This window comes from Rissa tridactyla, chromosome 1 (assembly GCF_028500815.1).
Source record: "Rissa tridactyla isolate bRisTri1 chromosome 1, bRisTri1.patW.cur.20221130, whole genome shotgun sequence".
Taxonomy (NCBI): domain Eukaryota; kingdom Metazoa; phylum Chordata; class Aves; order Charadriiformes; family Laridae; genus Rissa; species Rissa tridactyla.
In genome coordinates this window covers 127,659,861-127,683,678 of record NC_071466.1, presented here as the reverse complement: position 1 = coordinate 127,683,678, position 23,818 = coordinate 127,659,861, and the positions used below count along the sequence as shown (strand labels likewise).

At 49.0% G+C, this 23,818-nt stretch overlaps 1 protein-coding gene across 1 annotated transcript; it reads left to right on the top strand.

Moving 5' to 3' along the window:
• Positions 1 to 315: 315 nt before the first annotated feature.
• DRD3 (dopamine receptor D3) lies at positions 316 to 12,245 on the top strand. Its single transcript, XM_054214187.1, has 6 exons — positions 316 to 597; positions 7,159 to 7,271; positions 8,487 to 8,629; positions 9,793 to 9,989; positions 10,880 to 11,225; positions 12,049 to 12,245. Exons 1-6 carry the CDS (start codon positions 316 to 318, stop codon positions 12,243 to 12,245), a joined length of 1,278 nt encoding a protein of 425 aa, XP_054070162.1.
• Positions 12,246 to 23,818: the final 11,573 nt, after the last annotated feature.

Here is a 23,818-nt window from a genome sequence, read left to right as displayed (position 1 = left end):
ACTTGTACTGTGGTGTGACTTTGGTGCATCTTAAAACCGTTGGCGCCTTCCATAGAGCTGCACTGCTTGGTGAGCTGGTTGCACCTTTCAGACGCACACAGGAGGTGAAATCTTTGAAATCTTGCATTCTTCTCTTGGCTTAGATTCAGTGAAAAACCAAGCAAGACTTTAAACAAAGCTCTGCCTATACATAAGCAGAAAAAAGGCTTTTATAACTGGCTTGGAAGTATGAAAGTCCACAAGAGGTACCATTCTCCAGAATTATTGTATAGCCCTGATTTTCAGTCATCTCTTTCTCTTTGCAGCGGCATGCCCATGGCACTCTTCACAAGAACGAGCAGTCATCCTAACACCACTGACCTCATTCCCTGTGCGGCAGACAACACTACAGAGCCTGAGCTGCCACACTCACATGCCTACTACGCCCTCTGCTACTGCATCTTGATTTTGGCCATCATCTTTGGGAACGTGCTGGTCTGCTTAGCCGTGCTGAGGGAACGCACCTTGCAAACCACGACAAACTACCTTGTGGTGAGCCTGGCGGTGGCGGACTTGCTGGTGGCTACTTTGGTGATGCCATGGGTGGTGTACCTGGAGGTGAGTACGTCTTAGCAGAAGATTAGCAGAATTTAACTGCAGTACAAGTTCACCAGCATTGGTGCACGCTCTCAGGCTAGGCCAGATAAAGTCCATTCATATTTTAATGCCCATCTAACTCTGGGGCACTCGTGGGGTGGGTGGCAGCCCACAATGTCACACAGGTGGCCCTCAGAGGCTGGACATATGCTGGACAGACGCACCACAGTCCCACCCATCAGCAGATACCCTGAGCCTTGCTCTTCCTGGCACAGCACAGCCTCTTTGAGCTTGAACGGCAGCTGGGCTATAGCCAGTAATGTAGATTTTGGGTTCTGATGTGCTAACACCACTTTCATCTGAGCATCCTTGAAGCTGACTCCAACCGCCAGAAAGGTTGCCAGTGAGGACCGTGATGATTCAGGAATTGTGGGGGTGGCAATAGGGTGGATATAACTTACAGGAACTCATGTTAGAGCCTAGATCAGTCACTACTCCTGCTGGCCAGAAAACAAGCGAGGGCAGTCAAATCCTTGTCTCCTGCAGAGTTTAAGAGGCTTAATGTCCATGATGTTAGGTCAGCTCCAAGCAACATCCCCCAAGCAGGCTGACAAAGAGATGAAGCTGAAGAACATGCTCCAAAATCTCTTTCAGTCATGTGAGCCTTTTCACAATAACTTCAAAGGACTCATCAAGCCCTCGGGATCTTATTCTCCATTTCCCTGACCTTTGCACATTGGCCGGTCCATGCACAGTATGGACAACACCATCAGATACAGGGCAGCAAAGATGGAAACCAAATTCCCCCACACTGCAGTAAAATCCTGAATTACTGAAGCCACTCCTGGGGCAAAGATTTTTACTGAACTAAATACATGAAGGTATGCTATGGCTGACATTTTTATCTGTTCTCTTCAGCATTTTTACACTAATTCACAAAAACTGGTAGGTCTAGAAAAATTAGAGTGAACATCTATCAGCCCTAAGCTTTCAGCTGAGCCCTAGTACCCTGTTCTCATGCTAACAGAGACAGAATAAGCCTCTGAGCCATGATCTCGCTGGAGCCTCGTGCTCTTTTTGTAAGGGGCAAGCCGAGATCGGGCTGAAGGGGAGGGTAAATATTCTGTTGGCAGCTGCCCACCTTTGGCTGACCTCCTTCCCGCAAAACAAATCAGAAGCAGAGAGGGATTTTGACTTGTGCATATGGACTGCACAGCGCGTGAACAGAAAAGTAGGACAAGACAGGACACCACCAGCAAATGCCAGACCTGCTATGTGAGTAGCAGGAGATTTGGTCAAGTAACAGGGGACTGGAAGTGACCTACAGCCCTCCTCTGCCACCGGGGTACGTTCAACAGGCGAGACAGCTCTCAGCTTTGGCACCCAGCCTAATCATTTCCCATGTGTTAATCCAAAGTGTGCCCACTGCAGTCTCAGCAAGGTTACAATTAAGAGAAATTAAGGGTTTGCTCTGTATATAGGCATCATTAATAAGGGCATTGCTGGTTAATTATTTATGTATAGCATCGCTGTGGAGTGAAAGAACAAAGAGAGCACCATGATACTGCATGTGTGGTTATATTCCTAATGAAGTCAGTAGCAACATTTAGACTAATCTGTGTGGAGCGGTCCTGGAGCTGGCCTGCGGGATGTCTACAGCTCGGTTGTGTTACACTGAACGGTTTAAAAGCAAAGAATCAGAGGGGAAAGGGAGGAGAACCATCCCAGCAAGATAGAATTAGACTCTGCAATTTCATTGCAACTAAAAAATATTATTAAAAGTCAAATTTTATTTGGGGCTGCTTATACAGGAATAGTCCATCACCTCAAGCATATCCCAATCTTTAATGAAATGACAATATGCTTTGCATTAGAAAAGGCTTATCACTCGCTATCGCTGTGGAGATGGTGGAACTGAGGAACACCTGTACAGCAGCCTCTGCCGCCACGCAGTACTGTGGTCACAATTTGTGAGGACTACAGTAGATCCATTCCCTAGTTGTGTTTGTAGACCAATTCAAGATTAATTTTTCATGTCTGGAGCTTGGAGAATCAAAGTAGCTGAGCCAAGAGTCACCCAAACAACATGGACAAGAACACACACACATCCCAAACCAAACCAATCACTCCCAACATTGCACAGTATGTCCTAGAGAACGAGGCTGTAGGACTCCAGCAAGATAAAGATTTAAAAAACAATCCTAAAAGCCCCAAAGTCATTTAGATATTTGCTGCCGTTTATGGATCAACGATGCTACCAATGAAGCAGAAATGGCATCATGCTTCTGTACACACTGGGCCTGGAAATTGCCAAGAAATCATTCAGTCCCCAAAACCTATTCATCTACTGAACGTTTGCCAAAGCAGACATCTGAGACCAGGAGAAGCTAAAGGTGGATGAATACCTCGGATTTAAATGTCACTTATGAACTTGGTGCTTTACACACAATTTTTAGAGCCATCTACGGCCTGGACCTTCTCCACAAAATTTGTCATTTTATTGATCATGCAGACCAGAACTGTCTCTTTCTGAGAAGTCTTTTGGGAAGGCTGTGACAGAGCACCAATAGGAAGATTTTATAACCTCAAAATCCTCATCTCCACTTAATGAAGTTCCTGGCACAAAAATGCTATTCAGTGCTGTGTCAGTAATATTCTGGGGTCAATGGGTAGGTCTAATATACCAGTACTGCTACCCCAGTTCTTTACTGATCCCTGATGCTGTGGCTGGTGTGGCTATTGAAGCTCACCAAGGTTTCCAAGACAGTGGCATTAGGGTATCCTGCCTGCCGGAGTCTGATGGTATTAAATACCATTATGCCTTATAGTCATTGTATAAATGGAGGATGACATGTAGCAGCATGGCCTGGAGCTTCCTTCTCAGTCTTCTCACAACATCCAGTTCTACCTCCAAAGGGAAAAAACCTTCAGAAGAAGATTGTCACTGAGCTCCAGTCTGCAGCTCTGTTCAGAGCGTGTGAGAATAACGCTGCCTCCTCTTCCATGGCTCTCACACCAGAGGAGCGAGACCCACAACTGCTCTTTGAGCTCAAGGAGCTCGCCAGATTACCGTCAAAGGGAGGACGGACAACTGCGTGACTGCAGCTCAGCAGTTTACCGCTTGTCAGCAGGCCTGACCGCATTCATGCTCGGGGTTACTCCTGCCGTGCAAAAACATAAGCAGCCATTTTACAGCTGCAGGGAGCTAACAGCCCCCCCAAGAAGACCTCTCTCTTAAACACAACACGCTTAAGCGAGCCTGCTTAGATGCACCGCCACCTACGTGCCTGTCATCACCTGGTGCAACTTCATGGTTTGTACTTTCCCATCCATGTACTTCTCACTATGGCATCATCGTACATATCTGATATACAGAGATTCTTTTGTTTATTTTTAAGGATTCAGGAGAGTGATGGATTTGCATAAGTGCATTCATAAATGTGCAATGATTTATTTTGTTTTAAACTGGAAGACTTCCTATAGGGCTGGAAAATTAAAAATAATAATACCGCAATTTTGTGGATAAAGCAGAGTGGTCATCAAGAAAGATGAGGTGAGAACCTGACCTGAATAGTCTATAGGGAGCTTTAGCATTGTCTTTGACAGAGACAGGATTTCATCCTGGACTCTATTCCCACTTCTGCTGCACAGGCGCTGAGTGGTAATGAGAGATTGTATCGTCTCATCTCTCTGTGGTTTGCTCTCATCAGCTGTGAAAGAACAATATTTGACCATCCACCTCACCCAGGCAGTTGTGAGGATTCGTTCAATTAATACCTGTGATGTGCTTTGAGATTCCTGGACAAAAGGCACCAGAGGGATAAAGAACAGGTACCCTGCCAGCACACGAAAACCAGAAATGCACACTGGCAAGTTCGAGCTGCTGTAGCAAAGATGAGCGGAACAGAGCAATAAAAGGAAGAGCAGAAATAGAATTTAAAAAATTATGGACGAGGCCTATAATAAAAAGGTTCTTTGTTAAATTCTGGAATGAATTCTGGGTTCACATACCCCACAGGTAAATATTGACTACTTCACCGACGTCAGCTACTCCCCATTTTAGAAGTTGTGGCTGGTGGAAGTGAGGATGGGTTTTAAGCCCAAGCGTTTTGATCTGTCAAGCATCCTCTTAATACAAGCTACAGCATATAATGCAGGTGGTGCAATCTCAATGCACCATCCTGAGAGGGTTCACTTCAGCGCCCTTCCCGCCACCACCTTCTTCAGTTTTGATGGTTCATATTCTTGTGCCAAGCGTTTGAATGCACTCAGGACCTTGGAAACTCCCCCAGCGAAGCGCTTGCACATCTGCTGGGCTAGTGGCAGCTGGCTTTCACGCGAACACCTGGCACCAGCTCCCGGTGAAATATTCTTCAGACTCCACAGATCACACAGATGCTGCATTGCATTTTGCCTCAGACTACAGAAACAACCCTTACCGGGTCCCGCTGCAAAGGCTTCCAGCATTTATAATTTTTTTTTATGTTTTGAGTTGGTCAAGCAGATCTCAAAATCTGCAACTAAAGCAAAAATGGTGTGGGGTTTCTTTGAAAACTGAACCTACCTATTAAGGTCTCTAATTTCAGAGGGACAGCCTTCAGTTTGCACATCTTATAGCCCACCTAATTGTGTGGAAAAGCTCTAAGGGTTTGGTTTGTTTTTTGTTTGTTTGTTTTTTTTCTGTGCTTGCTTTTTTTAAAAGAAAACAAAGGAGCCTGACAAGTGTCAGAGAACTGAGGGTGAGAGCACAGTTCCCATTTCTCTCCTCTGCATTTATTCTGAGTCAGGGGGGTCTAATGGAAGACTGCCTCGTTCAGCACCTGACTTCTGACACATAGCAGCTGGCTCCAGCAGAGAACACCCTAAAGACACAGCTCACCTCGGCGAGTTCCTGTGCCCACGTGTGGGAATGCTGGTGCCATCAAAACCATTTCCATTTCTCAGGATTATTTCTTAAACGACTCTGAAAGCAACTCGCACAGAGTGAAGTCTGTATTAATACAGGTGCTTCTCACTGCAGGGACCATGTCCTTCCGAGGCATCGACACCTGGGGTGGGTTTGACCCACTGCCTTAGAAGCCAAGCTTACAGATCAGCCAAGCCTGACCTGGGATGGGTATTTTTGAGTGGGTCTCGAAAACCTCCAAAGATGGAACCTGCACAGACTCACCAAGCAACTGGTTCCACTGTCTCATTGTCCACATGGTCAGAAAGTTTACCTTCATAACCAGTTTTCACCATTCTTCTTTCAATTTGTGCCTGTCGCTTCTTATCTTCCCGCCACGCACTGCTGTGAAAAACCTGGCACCGTCTTCTTAGTCACCTGGCTCTGACTTCCTTAATAACCTCCCACTAGGCACTAAGGGATTGCTGTTAGCCCCCCCACCCCTCCAAAGCCACCTCTTCTCCAGGCTGAACGAGCCCTGTTCCCTTAGTTGCTCTTCACAGGACAAGTGCTCCAGCCCCCAGGAACCCCAGGACCTCCACTGGATCCGCTCCCACTGATCAACGTTTTTCCTGTAGTCGGGCCCCAAAACCAGATGCAGTACTCCACATATGGTCTAAATGTAAGCAAAGAGACCAGGAAATGGTGCCAGTTCCTGATAGCTTCCCAGGATCCAGCTGAACCAGCAGGATCTACAGGGCCGAAGGCTAAAATCCAGGCTCCCTCCAAGCAAGGACTTTCCTCCCTCTTTCTCTCCTACCCCGCCTTCTCCAACCAGCATTAGATTTGTTTGCTTGTATTCATCCAAGGGACTTATCTGTTGGAGAGCAGGCTGCCTCCTTGTTCATCTGCTACAAGGAGCGGGTGCTGAGGCAGACCACCTTGCTTGGAGTCAGGCTGTCATCCCAGCCCCAAGGAGAGCAGTGTCGCACGGTGCTTGGAGCATATTGTTGTCAGCCGAAAAGGTCATTATCGAGAACTTGATGGCTGGGCGAAAAAAATGCATTTCTCCATCGCAAAGATTGGCTGCAGCTAAGCTTTCACGATTACACACTTCAGATTAAAAATTCAAAACAACCAGAACAAAAGCTCAACATGGTAGCAACCCAAAACCCTTTATCCAAATAGCTTGTGATTTCTCACTCAGATCTAAAAATCAAAATCTGTAACTGAGATAAGAATCCAGATAAGGTTTTAGAGAACCCTCGGGCCTCAGGTCTCTTTTTTATGCATAAATGCATAACATTTGCGGCATTTTTCCAGCTCACTGCCTGCAAGAGAACTCCAGCAGCTAAGCTGAGAAACATTTTCAGCCCTTAGATTTTCTCAGATAATCCTTAATCAAAGGATATACACAGTGATGTCAGATTTAAATCAGTGTATCATGCTAGGCCTTAAGGGATAGCTGCTATCTACTCCTAAACTAAAGGATTGAAATCAAGGTGTGGCTCCTTCTCCATGACCTACCGCTGTGTTATATTGCACACAGCATAGGCCCCTCGGTTTCCCTCTGGACATCACGGCGGACATGAACACATCTAGCTGTTGAGATGCTTGGAGGAGAGCACCCCCTTATATGTCACTTATCAGGACTTGGTGCAGAACAAGGCTTGACAGTTTTGTGGTTGCTGGTGCAGGTGACCGGAGGAGTCTGGACTTTCAGCCGCATCTGTTGCGATATCTTCGTCACCATGGACGTAATGATGTGCACAGCCAGCATTTTAAACCTCTGCGCTATCAGCATTGACAGGTGAGAGCCAACAGCATCCAGGGGCATAGTCTGGAGTTGGGGTGGGCCCCGTACCCCAGTGTAGCAGGGCCAAGGAAGAGGGGGGTTTGCACAGGCAGCATTGGTGTCTTCAGGAGCATAAACCTCTCTGCAAGTCTACTGCTGCCACTACTGCTATTGATATGGCTCTGCCCTCCATGTGCTAGAAGGTGTCTGCACTTAAGGGCAGAGAGGCACAAGCAGTAAAACATCACCAGTAGGCAGTCAACTGGTAGTATCAACAAAGCACCCTCATGCTTTTTGAAGGCAGGAACCAGAATGGGTCATCTAATTCCCGTTGAGTCTCCAAGAGAGTTTCTCCTTCTGGAGACCACACTCATGAAGTTTTAATAAACACAATCCTGCCACGCACATAGGGAGGGGTGAAGATTATTGCTGTGTAGTCTTCAGCCTTGCCCTGGTTTTCTGCATCTTAAAACTGAGCCTATTTTAAGCAACGCTGAGGGCTGGGCGCCAAGACCTCAGCACACGTGGAAAGGAAAAAAACGCTGCAGGGTACCTTTGTAATATGTGGTTCAAGGGTAATCAGATGAAGCAGCTCTCAACGCTGGGCTGGCCCAGTGTTCTTTCATGGGAATCTTCATCCCCGTTTCATTTTGGCTCTGTCTGCAAGGAGCAGCCCCAGGGCTATCTGAAAGACGAGACTCCTGCGCCTTCCAAATCCCCACCTTGCTGAGCTGCATCCCCTGAGGCACCCTGGCAGCCGAAGGCCCTGGACACCTGCCTGTGGGCAATCCTCTGGCTGCCAGCGAGGCCAACACCAGAGCAGGCAGCTGAGGCACCGAGCGTAGCAGGCTGTGGTTGCTCCAGAGACCGCTCTTTCCCAGCAGTCCACATATAACCTTAAGGGCTTGAGGGATGAGGGTTCCCTGGGGTTTCTAGGTCCATCTGGTGTTCCAAAACTTGTAGCTTCACAATGCCAGCAGTTCTGCAGAGCGTTTCTCTGCAGTGCTGCCAACTAACTCTGATTTCCTCTGTTCCTCCCCCCAACGCCCCACTTACCATTTCTACAAATTGCTGATCCCATCATCTGGTCTTCTCTCCTTTCCTCTTCTATTTCTTCACCACGTTCACTGTCACGTTCCCTATGTGGCTTTCATTTCTCCTTTTAAAACCCGGTCCTTTTCCTCCCTCCATTCTTACCTCTCCTCTTTCTCGAGCTGGTTTTGTCCTCAGATACACTGCAGTGGTGAAACCAGTTCAGTACCAGTACAGCACTGGGCAGAGCTCCTGCAGGAGGGTCTCTCTCATGATCGTGATAGTCTGGATGCTGGCGTTCGCAGTGTCATGCCCGCTCCTCTTTGGCTTCAATACTACAGGTATGTGACGTCCCGAACAATAGCACGCAAGGAGGGGTTGGAAATGGGGCTGCCCAGGTCATTTATCATGGGTCCTGCAGACTTTCCAAGTTACAGGAAATTCTAGGGAACTGGAAAGCACACTATGAAGGGTGAGAAAAATCTCCAGTGCTGGAGAGCAGATGTGCTTTTGTCGATAAACTTGCCATTTGCTCAGGCAGACACTGACTGTTGCTCTGAGGACAGACCTGCCTGCTTTCCTGCCAAATCCATGCCCATCAAAGTCTCCAGGACTACAGGTGCCCCCAAAAAATCACTCTGTGCTCACAGAGCAAATCTCTAGATGTGCAGCACGTCCAACACCCCCCCACCCACAGCCCCCCCCACCCCTACCAGACTTACTGCATCTTGCCGATATTAATAGGTCCAGACACACAGTTTTAAATCGGATACAGGACACATTTCTAAACAGCAAGGACTGCATATTGGCGCTGCTTGTGAGAAACCTCCTTCCCTTCCAACTGTCTGTCTGCTTCCTCACCTAATCCCTTGAGGAGAGGAAACAATTTAGTCTCCTCCTTGGAAGCAGGTTGGTCTTTCTCCTTCCCCTCACCTAGGGCAGCCCATTCTCCCTGGAGGTGGAGGGGCAGGGGACCCTTCACTCCCCCTGAGCCACAGGGAGAAGTCCTCTGCTCCCCATCTGTCCTCTGTGCAGTGCTTGAGGCGAGAAGGGGACAGGGAGTGGGAGCCGCTGCTGTCCCCCACTGCCTGGTCCAGGCAGGTGGGGCTGAAGGCACACCTCTGCATCTAGACAGCTCAGGGGCTGACAGAGGAGTAGGAGGAAGGACGAAAGGAGAAAGGATCCTCTGAGAAAGGGCGGGAATAGGCGTGAGAGAAGAGGGCAGAGCTGTTGGCCAGAAAAGCAGGCAGATGCGTGCTGGGTCATGCCACATGGCCCTAGGTAGAGTCCCTTTTAAGCATCAGTTAGGCGAGTGGGTAGGCCACAGTGTAATTTACAACAACAGAGATAGGAGATACTTGCACTCCTTAGATTGCCTTTGTCCACCGGCCACCTTTCGACTTGCTTTGCCAAAAAGGAGGTACCAGAGCCTCCTTGTACTAATCCGAAGCAGCTCAGCTGCTCCTTTCTCTCTCTCTCTCTCTCTCTCTCTTCTCCTCCCCAGGGGATCCCAGTGTTTGTTCCATATCCAACCCTAGTTTCATCATCTACTCCTCTTTGGTGTCCTTCTACCTCCCCTTCATGGTGACCCTGCTGCTCTATGTCCGGATTTACCTCGTGCTAAAACAAAGACAAAAGAAGCGAACCCTCACCCGGCAGGGCAGCCACAGCGCCAGCACCAAACCGTGTTACGCACACGAAGTAAGATCCACATGTGCACAGTAGGAGCTGTCAAAAAGGACAGGGCATGCATCATCTCCTCAAAGGGTCAAAGCACAGAACAGAAAGCATAAAGAAGGGACATGGCATGTTTTCATCCCATCCCTCGCTCATACACCATGATATTCCAGACGCAGAAGTTTCAGTTAAATCCTTTTCAGCCCTCTAGAAAGAAGATACCCCTTGTGTGTGTCTGTGCCCTCTAGAACCAGGCAGCTAGGAAAAAGCACAGCCTACTTCAGTATTTCTTCAGAGCAGGGCTTTCTCAGCCATGAGGAAGTCTGGCTAATTTCTTCATTTATTGATTTTAATGTCTTCATTTATTGATTTTTCCTCTATGAGGCTTCATTCTCAGGCCTTCACAGACCTTAACCTGGATTATTAAAAAAAAAAAAAAAATCCCTCTTCATCTGACAGATTTAAGAGGTCAAAATGCTCATGGTGCACAGACCATTTGTTCCACTGACCTTTCTAGATGAAATATCTGCAACCATGGGAACGAGCACAATGGTTTGAAAGGGGTTGCCTCATCATGCATATCTGCTTGTTTTACCCATTTTCTCACAGTGAAGCTACATTAAAAAAGGGTGGGGATGTTGAGGGAAGCAGGACCAACACAGAAATGCAAGTGAAAGGTTAGCAGAGGAGGTATTTCAGCTCTTATTCTCATGCTTCTCCTTGGTGGGATGGAGGCAGAGAGTTGTCCGGTGGTGGTTCACACCCCTGATAAGCCAAGGTCAGTCCAGAGGATATGGTGCAAACCTAAGAAGCAGGTGGGGCTAAGGATGACTCCTACAACTTTCCTCGTCATCCGTTGACCCAATGAAGGGTTTGGATGGTCCCCAGCTCCTCTGTGGCATCCTCTTTTGCAGGAACACATGGAGAGAAAAACTTTGCCAAACAGATGCCAAGGCACCTTTTCCCCCTGTCTCCCGCTCAAATGCTCAGGCCAGGAGATGTCTACCAAAAGGAAGTTGCTGACTGTCTTCAGCCTGCAGCGGTACCGCAGCTTCTGCCACGAGGCACCCCTCACCAAGACACCAGGGACTACGCAACACAGCAGGCTGGAAGACAGGAGAAAGAGTATGAAGCCAGGGCTGGAGGTACGGAGGCTCAGCGATGGCAAAACCATCAGCTCTTTGAAGCTAGCACACCAGCAGCCCCGGCTGATCCAGCTTCGGGAGAGGAAGGCTACGCAGATGCTAGCTATTGTCCTGGGTGAGTGAGAGCCGCCCTGGCTAGTGGGGTGCAAGGGGTGATAGTTTGGGACTTGCAAGAGCAAGGAATCTCCTAATACAGTGTTGAGATTAAAAAAAAATGCAAGCCAGGCCCAGACTTCATCTGTCACTGCTCCACAAACTCAGGAGAGAATCTAGAGTAATGCTCTCAGATGTTGAGAGCCAAGTATGTTAGTGTTTTATTTGATACGTTTTGTTACCCTTTTGTTTTAAATCAGTGGCCAACAAGCCCTGCTAGAGGCAGCAACAACCTTTGCTTTCTCTTTTCCTTTATTATTGTTGTTATTATTATTAAGATGGAACAACCCTAGGTTTCCATAGATGCAGCAGCTCTTAGCTCCAACTACAGAAGGGGAAACTGGGGCAAGGAGCAGCAGAGGAACCAGCTCATAGAGCTGGGTAGAGAAGTCGAGATTGGTGCCCCAGTCGCCTGCCACGGTCACCAGATGCACTGTTTCCCCTCATTAACTCAGTAGTAGCAGGGAAATAACCCAGCCCTCAGCGTAACTGATCGAAGCCGCTAAGGCAGCAGTCTTTCCCTCTCAGTTGTGGCCACTTGCTTTCGCCTGTCACCAAGCCACTTCTGAAGCCCCATCCACCCATTCACATAACTACTGGTCCCAGGGAGCCTGAGCTCTTGCCAAGTCCCTCTGCACCAGGAATAAACATGAGTCACCTTCAGCGTTTACCAAACGCATGGAACTAGTGAGAGGCTGGAGGGAGAGGGCAGAGGAGCAGGCCCCTTTCCAAGCAGTTACTTCTCTAAAGTCATGGATTGTTTTCTCCCTCTCTCCAAAACCCAGGGGCATTCATAGTCTGCTGGCTGCCCTTCTTCTTGATTCACATCCTCAACGCCCACTGCCCATCCTGCCACGTGCCCCCAGGGCTTTACAGTGCCAGCACCTGGCTTGGCTACGTCAACAGCGCCCTCAACCCCATCATCTACACAACCTTCAACACCGACTTCCGCAAAGCCTTCCTCAAGATCCTCTGCTGCTGACTGTGGGGCCGGCATGGGGCTGCACCGACTGCGGTTTGCAGCAGCCTCCTGGACAAGGTGTGGGGTCCTTCCCTCCCTCTGCTTTACAGGCTGCGGGGGTTGATGCGCTGCCCTCAGCTGTGAGCGGTGGTGGTCGGCGAGACGTGGTCATTGCCGACAGCCAGGCACCCTCTGCACCAGAGGGAAGAGCAGGAATGCGCCCCACCTGCATGGCTGGCTTTCCACACTGAGCCTCAACGCTCCTGCTTAAGAAGTAGAAGTGCTCCTCCAAGGAAAGGCTGAGAGACCTGGGTCTGTTTAGCCTGGAGAAGAGAAGGCTGCGAGGGAATCTCATCAATGCTTATAAATATCTAAAGGGAGGGTGTCAAGAGGATGGGACCAGGCTCTTTTCAGTGGTGCCCACTGACAGGACAAGGGGCAACAGGCACAAACTGGAACACAGGAAATCCCATCTCAACATGAGGAAAAACTTCTTTACTTTGAGACCACTGGAACAGGCTGCCCAGAGAGGTGGTGGAGTCTCCTTCTCTGGAGACATTCAAAACGCAGCCGGATGCCTTCCTGTCCGACCTGCTCTAGGTGAACCTGCTTTGGCAGGGGAGTTGGACTAGATGATCTCTGAAGGTCCCTTCCAACCCCTACCATTCTGTGATTCCTGCTTCGGGGGAGGGAGGGGAAGAAGACACTGAGGCAAACCAGTGAGTCCCTCAGCACTGGGCACAGCGGTGCTGAGAGGCAGAGCTGGGATTGCAGTGGAAGATCAGGCACGACTCCTGGGAGCTGGGAGCTTGCAGAGCACACCGGACCCAAGCAGACAGCATCTCTCATCTCCGCCGCCTGCGTGCTGGGAAGGCATTTGCCCTTCCACTGCTAGAGCCTCCGCCTGCAGAAGGCACCCAGCTCACGCACAGCAGTCCTAGTAATAGGGCAGACATGACCTCTTGGATAAGGGTCCTGATCCCTTCAATCTGGAGCCAAGAGCAAAAATTTGGCAAGGAAATTTAGAAGGGGAACGTTGATGGAGAAACGACAATGTCCTTGTTGTCTCCATCAAGAGGTTTGCCCATAAAACTGGGTCAGACTGAGTGCTTGAGACAACTTCCCCAAATGCAAATGAATCCTTCCCCCATGCTGCCAGCTTGTATTTTGTTGTTCCTTGCAAGGTAGAGAGGCAGCTACCATCCCTCTTGTAGGTCAGCTCGTATGAGAAGTGCATCACTATCACAGTGTCCCCTCTCTTTCTAACCCAAGGAGCAGTGATAGATTGTCCTCTACTTAACTACCACACACCCGGTCATCTACTGGGGTTGTTAAATAATGAACAAAGCCCAGGATAGCTCCAGTCACGCTTGCAATAGGTTCAAACTTGCTTTTTTCAGCTGGGGCAGCTTGCATGCACTCTGTTTCAAAACTTGTTGGACTCTTTGGACAAAACTCTTTGGAACCAATCTCCATTCGTGCTCCTCTTCTCATCAGGAGCACTGCTAGAACAAGGGTTTGTCCTGTCTGACTGTTGCAGTAAATCCTGTTACAGCCCATGCCTGGGGAAGAGGCATCCCCCAGATAACATCCTGGGGGGCATTTCAGTAACATCCCTGCCAGTAAGGAAGGACATGCGCCTCAGGATCAGACATGGGAGTCTCCCTGGTTGCCCTTGCCGGTAGACCTGTCAGCACACGGGGCATCCGTACATCCCAGCTTCCAGGAGCTGGCCAAATACAGCCTTCCCACTGCCTCCTTTCCCAGCAGTATTCCACAAAGCCATCTCCAGTAATTCCTGGGTGCAAACACCAGACGAGGCCTGCTGTACCATGTAAGCTGGTCTCATATCAGGGCAGTCTAATGCTCTTCTCCTTGTATAGACAAACCTGACCTGGGACAGCCTCAACGGGTTTCTCTCACTTTCCCCCATCACTGCAGAGGATCCGAGGCCCCAGCTCTCACCCCCCGGGCCGGGCTTAGCCGTGCCGCTACCTGTGCGCATTTGACAGCTTTGGGTGTAACTGTGTGCGCTGTCTCTGCTCTCGCCCACGCCACAGCTCCTCCATCCGGGAAGAGCTTCCTCTCTTTCCGAATATAAAGCCAAAAACATTGTCCTCCGCCTCTGGAGCCCATAGCAGAGCTCTAGCTTCTTCTTTTGTTCGTTTGGGTTTTGGGAGGAGATGGACAGCATGTATTGTTCGCCTGGGGAAGTGCCCTCCATACTGCATTGTAACGGCATTAATACAATAAAACACAGATGTAAACGGAAGTTTTGGTACCTCTGTGGTGAATGTAGCCCTTCCATAAGCCTTTTCTCACCTGTAACTTTCTTAACACTTCCCCTGTACAAAATGATCATCCGCCTGGACACCCACAGGAGGTCTTCATTATTACTTGCATTTTACTTGCAACTGGGAAAGAAATCAACAGCTGCTGTAAGCACTTCCAGCAGATGAATTCTGAAAATATGGTCAATTAGTTTCCCAGCTACACCAGGCAGGCGTGCGGCAGTGTTACTCCATCTGCTCAAAGGCGCTGGACAGCACGGGAGGCACTAGGCACACAGGATTTTGGGAGTATCAATCAAGTGAGTTAACCTGTGGACAGATTGCCGCTGAAGTAATTCTCATTAAGATGCTTCATAACACAGATCACCAGAGACCAATTTCAGTTGCTTTATATACACAGTTGCCATAAAGGTGGAAACAAGGAAAAAGATCTTTTAAAGGGTGACTGGGTCCCTTTCAGGCCCTGGTCTACCATCTCTCAGGTATCATGTTCAGCCTGATCTTACTTGAGTTTGAACCTTTTCTTCAAGTAGTGATCCCCAAGGCGATTCAGGACAGAGGTGAGGAACAGGAGGTGTGACAGGAGACCAAACACTATTTTGGTACCCACACAGCTATGAGGGATGGGGAAAGTTCTACATCTAAAAATATGGTCCTTTATTTAATAATTAAGATTTGAACTATCACATCACAAAACTGACAGCAACCTCTTGAACTATAACCTGCTATGGACAAAAAAAACCCCCACCACAATTACAAAAACTCAACTCCAAAAGAAAACGATCTCTCTCTCCCTCCCTCAAGTGCTGCTTGAGCTCCATGCCCTGTTTTACTGTGGCAATATGAACACAGGTGGCCTCATGCCAAGGAACAGAGGCAGTCAGAGGTGCAACCAATTGACACCCCCCTGCCCTCCCTAGCAAGGCAGAGGGGCAGCTGAGAAACCCCCAGGACCTGTGCTTCACAACCCCCCCTCGTTATTTGCAGTAGAATAATCCACGCTCCCTCATTTTTTGACTGAAATGCCTCCTCCTAACCTTCATTTTCTACAATGTTTTCATCTTTGCTGTTTTTTTTTCCCCTGGCTCCACGACTGGCTGGAAGAGGAGAGGTGAGCCATGACTCCGTGCTCTGCTGAAGGACCACAGGCATTGTACAGGGTTTCATTTACATGCTGATAGTCACATTAGAAGAGCCTTTGGAGAACGCAGAAAGCTCCTCTCCCGCAGAGAGAAAGAGGGAGCTCAGAGACCGCCGCCGGCTGTAAATAATTCCCGGCGCCAGGAGACCTGCTGCGAGAGCGCGCTGGGCGGACATGCTGTCTGTGCTCACCTTCACCCTGCTCCACCAGGCAGCGGGAACGGGATACCTACGGACCTCTATGCCGGATGCCATTTGTAGATGAGCCCGTGGACCAAATAGCCAGGAGGCATCTCTGCTGTAGCTGAAGGGAGTTAAGACCCTTTGGAGTTGAAGGAGAGCTGGTGAAACCCACCGGGAGCAGCAGTCCCCCGTGCAAGGTACAAGGCAGCCATCCAAGTACTGCCTGTCTAGACGCAATTACAGCACGCCTGAGAAATGGACGGAAAAACACCGCTTATCCCCTGCCTCCACTGTTTCTCCAGGCAGACATGTCTCCCAGCTCCCAGAGCTGTAGCTTTGACTGAACTGTGGGAGCCCAGACGAGCTGCTGGGACCACGTAGCCACTGGGGCTCGCTCAGCAGGCTCGCAGGGAGTTGCGGTCGCTCCGGTTAGCAGGCAGATGCAGCTCTCTCGCAGCACGGCACACCGACTCGGGCAAAGCCACGGAGCCCCTGATCTCCTCTGTGCATACCTGGGGCTGCCCAGACCTGCCATGTCCTGTCTGCGGCAGGTGTGCTACATGTTGCGTGCATCAAGTTTCCTGCTTCTGCGTGTAATGCTGCTCTGCGGGGGCTCCTAAACAGCACAACCCACCCAGGCGTCTGCGTCCACTGGCCAGTGCCCTCCCAGGAGGGACACGAGGCACCCTGATGCTGGCTGCAGCTCTGAAGCACTTTACTTTTTTAGAGCAAAACCCACAAATAAAATGGATTATGAATCTGCTGTTCAGAATAAGAGGTTTCTCAGAATAAAGGGTCAGAGATGCTCACCTCCCGCTCCCCCACCCAACTCTGGACTGGCTTTAAAGGACAGCCGGCCAGGCAGCAACCTACTCTCCATGTTGCCTCTCAATGTGCAACCCCTCCTCAGGCTGCTGTGTCGTGGCCACCGTGGTAGAGGGTACTGAAGGTGGGTACCAATCCTGTGAAAACAAGGCAAGACAAGACAGCCCACCCCGACCTGCTCTCAGTCACTCACGCCTACAAGGATGGCAGGCAGAAGCAAGCAGAGAGCATCTCCATAGCTCACTCCCACCCCTTCACAGACCCCCAAAAATTTCTATTTAAACTGCTGTATGGTGCTTATTGTAACTACTTCTGTGGCTTACATGGGGGCAGGTGCAACAGGAGATGTCCACCACAGATCAGAGCCCCACGTGTGCCCCATGGCTCTCAGCTGTGTTCTCAAGGGCTACAATTTAAACTTCAGGCCTAGAAGCAAAACCACGGGTTACTCAAGTTACTAAAACCTTAAATGGTACCGGGCACCAAACTGAAACCATCCAGAGCTAAAATCAGCAGTTCTTCCGTTAAGTTTTATGTTGTAACATGTAAACAGAGAAGCCATAAAACACTCTCCCCTGTCGGAGGCAGCAGCAGGCACGACAGGCACCAGGTCACACAGGAGTCTTTCATTCAGTGGGAAAGCACAAAAGCCCACGGCGGAGAAGGTAAAACAACGTTCCATGAGGGAAAGCTGCCTGCTGGGAAGGCAATGAAATGATGGAGGAGGCGCGTTCCACCCGCCGGCACTGTCCCGCTGCTCCGCAGGTGAGGCCGCTCAGCTAACATGCTCCAGCGCACCTTGCAGCAGCTGTGGGACGCGTTGCCTTAACAATCCCAGCTGCAGCCAGACATTACAAAAAAAACCCCACATTTGTCAGACTAAAACAAGGACAAAACAAAAGTCTTGCAGAAAACCTCGCTTCCCCAGGTACTCCTGCCCAGACTCCTTAGGGGGTGGGCAGGCCGGCTAAGGCGGCTGAGCTCAGCTGGACCCCGCTGTGGGGCTAAGCTCGAGCAGCTGCCCCTTGTGGGGAGCGCAGCTGGAGCCTGCCGTGTGGCAGCACCTGCCAGGGGGACCGGGGGGACCTGGGGACCTGCTTCCCCAGGTGTGTCCTCTGTCCGCAGCTGGGGTCAGCACAACCTGCTCAGCTCCTCCGGAAGGGGCAGACTTACGCAAGACGGAGCTCAGCTTAAGCTTATTGCAGAGCACAACCCTGTCTTGGTCACTGTTAGTGACGTGGTGGTTTTCGAAGAACGTCTAATCAACGCCAGCGTTTCCAGGAAGGATCAATAGGCTGCAGGCTGCTGATATGGTGATGCTCAGAAAACTACAGATAGGAATTGCGGACACCCAGAGGACGCTGGTACCAATCTGATTAGTTTCAGCCAAGTGTGTGATGGTTTGCTCACAAAGTGATGACAGGCTCTGGCAGGCTTCAGCCTGCAAACCCTCCTGGCTGTGAGGTGTTTCATCTCCCAGAGGGAATGGACACGTCAGTTCTGCCTCAGACCAGTGCGGGTAACCCCAAATCTGAATTAGCCCTTGACTGAATAACTGAATTGAACTTTTCCTTATCTAATAGTAAAAATGAATGAACACCGTTGTCATCTCCTGGTGGTATCTTATCACCTGACCTGCTGCCTTAAGAGCAAAGGCAGGCTCACAAGGCGGCAGGCAATCCAAGTTGTGAGGGATTCGAAAGAGTACTTCTTCAAAGTCAGCATCAGCTGCTACATACACCTTGCTGAGTGACACTGAACAGGAGGTTAAAGATACACCCCAGGCCAATCCTGCCTTTCAATCTGAAATGCCACTGATCCAGCTGTGGTCTCTTATCCAAGCAGTCAATCTCAACTCAAGGCAGAGTGGCGACCTTTCTTGTTCTGCTTTCCTGGCATCACTCACACCACCCTTTCTTGGTTTCATACCACCTCAAGCGCCAGAATGGGAGCCCATCAGCCCTGATGCCAACCACACCTTTCTCCAACAGGGACGCTCTTTCTCCCAGGCCCAGGCAAGGGATTCTCCTGAGCCTCCTTCATGACTCTGGCCATACATTAGTGAATCTCTTCCTGCCAGACACTGGTCTCATCTCTTCCCTGAATGCCGCTGGAAATGTGAGGCAAAGAAAAAGAAAGCCCCTAGAGCGAAAGAAGAAAACGAACATAATTAAAAATTAATTTCAGCATAACGATTTAAGGATTTCAGTGAGACAAGCACCAGGCTGCTGTATGTTTGGCCATGTGGGAAAGACCTTTCTGGCTCCCTGCCCTGGGGACTCTTGTCAGTTTTAATAAGTTTTACCCCGCAGCTGCGTGCATGGCAAATTGAACAGCACAAATAAAGGCTGCTTTTCACTGGCCAGAAGCACGCTTTCCGTGGGACCTTATGTCTCCTTCTGCCGCCCTGTGCCATGGCTGAAGGGTTTTGATGGACTGCTCAGCTGCAACGCCCCAGCTGAGAGGCGGCAGCATTTCAGTCTGTCTGTCTGTGAGGGACACGCAGAGGGAGATGGGCAGATCATTCATGCCGCAGGACTCCCCTGAATGTGGAATGTGCTTTAGATAATCCTGCTTTAGCAGGGGAGTTGTACTAGATGATCTCTAGAGGTCCCTTCCAACTCTGAAGATTCCGTGATTCCGTGAATGTTTGTGATGGCACTGGCTGCGGGGAGCCGGGGAGCCGGGTATCAGGGGTGAATTGACCACTCAGTTGCTCCTCAGTCTCAGGTCTGAAGGCCACCAGCATTACTCTGTAGCCTTTTGCCTTTGTGAGCAGGAGTATAGCAGCCATTGCTAAACTTCCTGAACAACAACAAAACGCTTCTTCTTCCTCAAGACATGCGCGAAGCAAGGGATGTAGAAAGGAGCATGCCAGTGTCTTCTGCAGCTTGGTGTTGGCAATGCTACACATGGACATACTGCACAGCTCCCACTCCTTTCTTTGCTGGCCTTGCCAAATCCTAATCATCCTGTTTGCCTGTGCTCCTTCCTCCCAGATGCTCCATCTCCTGCTCCCTTCCTTGAAGATGCTGCATCTCTTTGAAGGTTTCGGCTGCCTGCCAGTCTCTGTGTTCTCCCCATCCCAGTTTGTTCAGCTTCGTCTGAGGAAAGCATCTGGCTTTCCTAAGGGTTGGTTTCCTCAGATGTTTTTCAGCACATATTAAATTTGACATTACGTTGTAGACGGTTCCGTTCCAGTCTGTGGAAGGCAATATAAAAATCTCAGGACAAATTTGTAGCCTCAGCTCTGCTGACTTCCTGCAAAATGCTGGCTACGTTACTTCCAATACCTCCCCTGATCACCTTGTCAAAAGGCAAACCAGCCGTTCTCCAGTGGAAGGAGGGAGCACCAAGCACAAAGCATTGCTACAAAGCCACCTTTGTGTCATGCTTTGCAATACATGTCCAGTACCTCGGAAAGGCAGCCAACTCAAGAGAGGAAGGTATCACACAGCACTGGAATGGGTCCAGGAACCCTGGCGAAGGACCTTGAAACCACTTCTTTATTTTGTGAAAATCTGTGCTGGACCATTACATCGAAGGGCTGTAGTTTTTAGGTCTTTTCTTCACCACCAGTCTGCAAACCAGCCTGCTCTGCAAGTATGGATGGGCGAGATGCACCTTGTCCCGTAGAGCCGCAGGCATGAACCATAGCCACTGCCTTTCCCAGCACGTTGGCCATCCCCTTGACCAGAAAATGCTTTACACAGTAGGACGGGGATAGGGAAGACGGGAAGCTGGCTAATCCTGAGCAGTCTAGCAGATCCAGATGCCTTCAGTTATCATTTCTTTACATATGGCCCTGTCCCCATCATACAGCTTCTTAAATTTTCAGGCTGAAGTTTGAAATGACCCTGGTTAACCAGATAACCCTTTCTCATCCACACCTGCTCCCCAAAGAGCTCTGCAAGATGTTCAGACACACAAACAGCTGATGAAGAGAGCAGGCTTTCTCCTGTTTTCGAACTGATGGGGAGCGAGCAAGGCCAGGAGCTGGAGAAGGTACGTAAGAAGTATGACAGAGCATCCCACTGTGTTGCATCTTCACCTGACCAGTCTAATTAAATAGTAGAGATGACAGATGTAGAAGTAACCAGGCAGTTCATCATCACCTCACAGTGAAGCAGGGAAGGTATTGCCTTTTCCAGCCAATATGCCACAGGGGAGGAGACTGTGCACTGTGACAGACGCCATTCACGCTACAGCATCAACAGGGAAACAAGAACATTTTGCTGCAGGAAGATGTTAACCACGTTTGTGCCAGCACCACCGTTGCCAGCCTAGATCCAACTTCTCAAACGTGCTTAAGGAAGGATGGTAACACGTGCTTGACTATCTTGAACAGCCTGGAGAAGTGAGTGCTGCATTACCAGAAAAGAGATGAAGTTCCTAGTGAATTATGTAGATCACCTCATAGTACCACAAATAAGACCATTAAACCGGCCTGCGCCGTCATCTATGATTCTATGATCTGTTTTGTGTATGCCTTCCATGTCACAGAGGAAACCTCTCTGAAATTACTGAGAGGAAGGTTTCAACATTTTATTGGGGCTTTTTTTTTTTAAACAGCCCTTTGCCTGCCAACTCAGGTTATGAATCAAAAATCAACAGGGTTCAGGAAGAAAAAAAAATAACTTAAAAGGACCTCCGAAACATACCTGGAGCTGATTTTTCTATGCATAAAAACCCCATGATCTGAAAGCCCTCTGGACCTAAGAGGCGTAGAAATAAATTGAACACTCTGCTGGAACACTTCCAGTCTTGGGCAGCTCTTGCAACCCTGTAGAGCCACAGAAGAGCAGACCTAGAAACTGGCAGACAAGGCTTGATATGGCCTCTCGTGGACACCGTGTCCTACTAATTTAGAGGATGGATGGGGTGGGTGAAGGTATGGGGGAAGAAATGACATACCTGAAGGAAAGGAGAAAACATTATTGTGATGATCCAATTTGATTTAATTTTTTTTCCTTAACACATTTTAAAGCATACCTTTGAAACTGACAAAGAGTTTGCAATATTAAAATAGCTCTGAAAGGACTAAGTCACTGAGCGGAATACTGATGGTCAGAAAAGTACAGGACTTAACATGCGGCCCTGTCAGTTATTCTCATTACGGAATCACGGAATCTTCAGAGTTGGAAGGGACCTCTAGAGATCATCTACTCCAACTCCCCTGCTAGAGCAGGATTACCTAAAGCACATCCCTCAGGGCTGCATCCAGGCGGGTCTTGAAAATTTCCAGAGTAGGGGACTCCACAACCTCCCTGGGCAGCCTGTTCCAGTGCTCTGTCACCCTCACCGTAAAGAAGTTTTTCCGTGTATTTGAACGGAACTTCCTATGTTCTAGCTTGTGCCCATTGCCCCTTGTCCTGTCACTGGGAACCATTGAAAAGAGCCTGGCTCCGTCCTCCTTAAACCCACCCTTTAGATACTTGTAAACATTAATCAGGTCCCCCCTCAACCTTCTCTTTTCCAGGCTAAAGAGTCACAGCTCTTTCAGCCTTTCCTCATAAGGGAGGTGCTCCAGTCCCATAATCATCTTGGTTGCCCTTCGCTAGACTCGCTCCAGTAGTTCCCTGTCCCTCTTGAACTGGGGAGCCCAAAACTGGACATAGTACTCCAGTTGTGGCCTCACCAGTGCAGAGTAGAGGGGGAGAATGACCTCCCTCGACCTACTGGCCACAGTCTTTCCTATGCAGCCCAGGATGCCATTGGCCTTCTTGGCGACAAGGGCACACTGCTGGCTCATGGATAATTTGCTGTCTACTAGGACCCCCAGGTCCTTCTCCTCAGAAACAACAGAAGAGCATGGAAGATTTTTCTTTATCGAGGGGAAGGTTACACTAAAAGTTGCTACGGGAAAGATGCTCAAGGGTCTAATGTTTTTGTAACACACCATCTCTTTTGTATTCTGCTCTGCTCTTTTGCATTCTGCCGTTTGGGGACAAATGGCAGTTAAGGATGTTTTTGCAGTCTTCTACACTAAGTGAAGTTAATTTAACACAAAATTTTCCACTCCTTAGTCATTTCATTTTTCACTTCTCTGTGAATACTTTAGTTTTCTTCATGTAGTTTTCTTCCCCATATTAGGGCAAGAATTCTGTTTTTGAAAGAAATTAGATCTCTGCTTGGAAATAAACTTTCTAAGTTAGCATGAAAAATGTTGCTTAAAATTTAAAACGTGAACTAGGAGGACTGACAGATAGATTGAAAACTTGTGTAAAAAAAACTTGTGTTGTTTCGGGGTTGATGCAGTTCATTACTGTGTGTGTTTGATAATGAGCGTATGTACCTGTTCAAATTTTGCCCGATAGGAAATTGTTCACTTTGTGCAGCTCTGGTACACGCATGCACACACACACACACAAGCTAAGCAGAGAAGCGTGACAGGAAAACCTGATCAGTCTGACTGGAGAATGAACAGGGACACAGCAGTACGGAAAGACTGGAAGGCCAGAAGGAAGAGCAGAAAGGATATTGAGGACAGCATGTTACTGGCACTTCACTTAGCAGGTCACTAAGATCCCAGTACAGCTACGTGCAACCCAACATGTCTCCCAACCCAGGTTGGGAGACAAAGAAAAAGGAATAAATCCTAATGATTTATTAGGATAACAGAGGTGGTGCAGGATGGGGAGACTGCTCACAGCTAGCTCCCAAAGGGTACAAAATGGCACTTCCAAAATTAGTAATAGGGCTACCAACCTAAGAAGAAGACAGGCAACACGAGGATGACGCAATCGCTAGCATCCCTTATCCTTCATGTCTTCACAGAGCATCCCTGACAGAACTCCAGACGCAAGCAGCTTGGTGCCTGAATGCTGGCCCGGCTCATGCATTCTGGTGATTCTATGTGGATATGGAAGTGTGAGTGAATGAGAAGTTTCAAAATTGTCACTGTCCCCTCTCATAAGGTTTTTGCATTGACACAACATTGTAGAAACAGACACTGCAAAAACAAGCATTGCAAGGTCCCAACGCTACCATCCCATCCTGCGTGCCTCTTCAAAGCACGGTCATTTTCATTAGAATTCCCTGCCCTTTAAGACAGGTGAATCCTGAAAATGTCAGGACCTTCTGTCTCACACTGTATACCCAGGACACCATCCCCAAGGTGCCCAGTGCTGCACCAACATTAACAATCATAACGCA

Excerpts from the sequence above, each read along its gene's own strand:
- DRD3 (XM_054214187.1), top strand. The coding sequence starts at position 316 with ATGGCACTCTTCACAAGAACGAGCAGTCATCCTAACACCACTGACCTC. Across the intron at positions 598-7,158 it reads CATGGGTGGTGTACCTGGAG|GTGACCGGAGGAGTCTGGAC; the intron begins GTGAGTACGTCT and ends TTGCTGGTGCAG. Across the intron at positions 7,272-8,486 it reads TGCGCTATCAGCATTGACAG|ATACACTGCAGTGGTGAAAC; the intron begins GTGAGAGCCAAC and ends TTTTGTCCTCAG.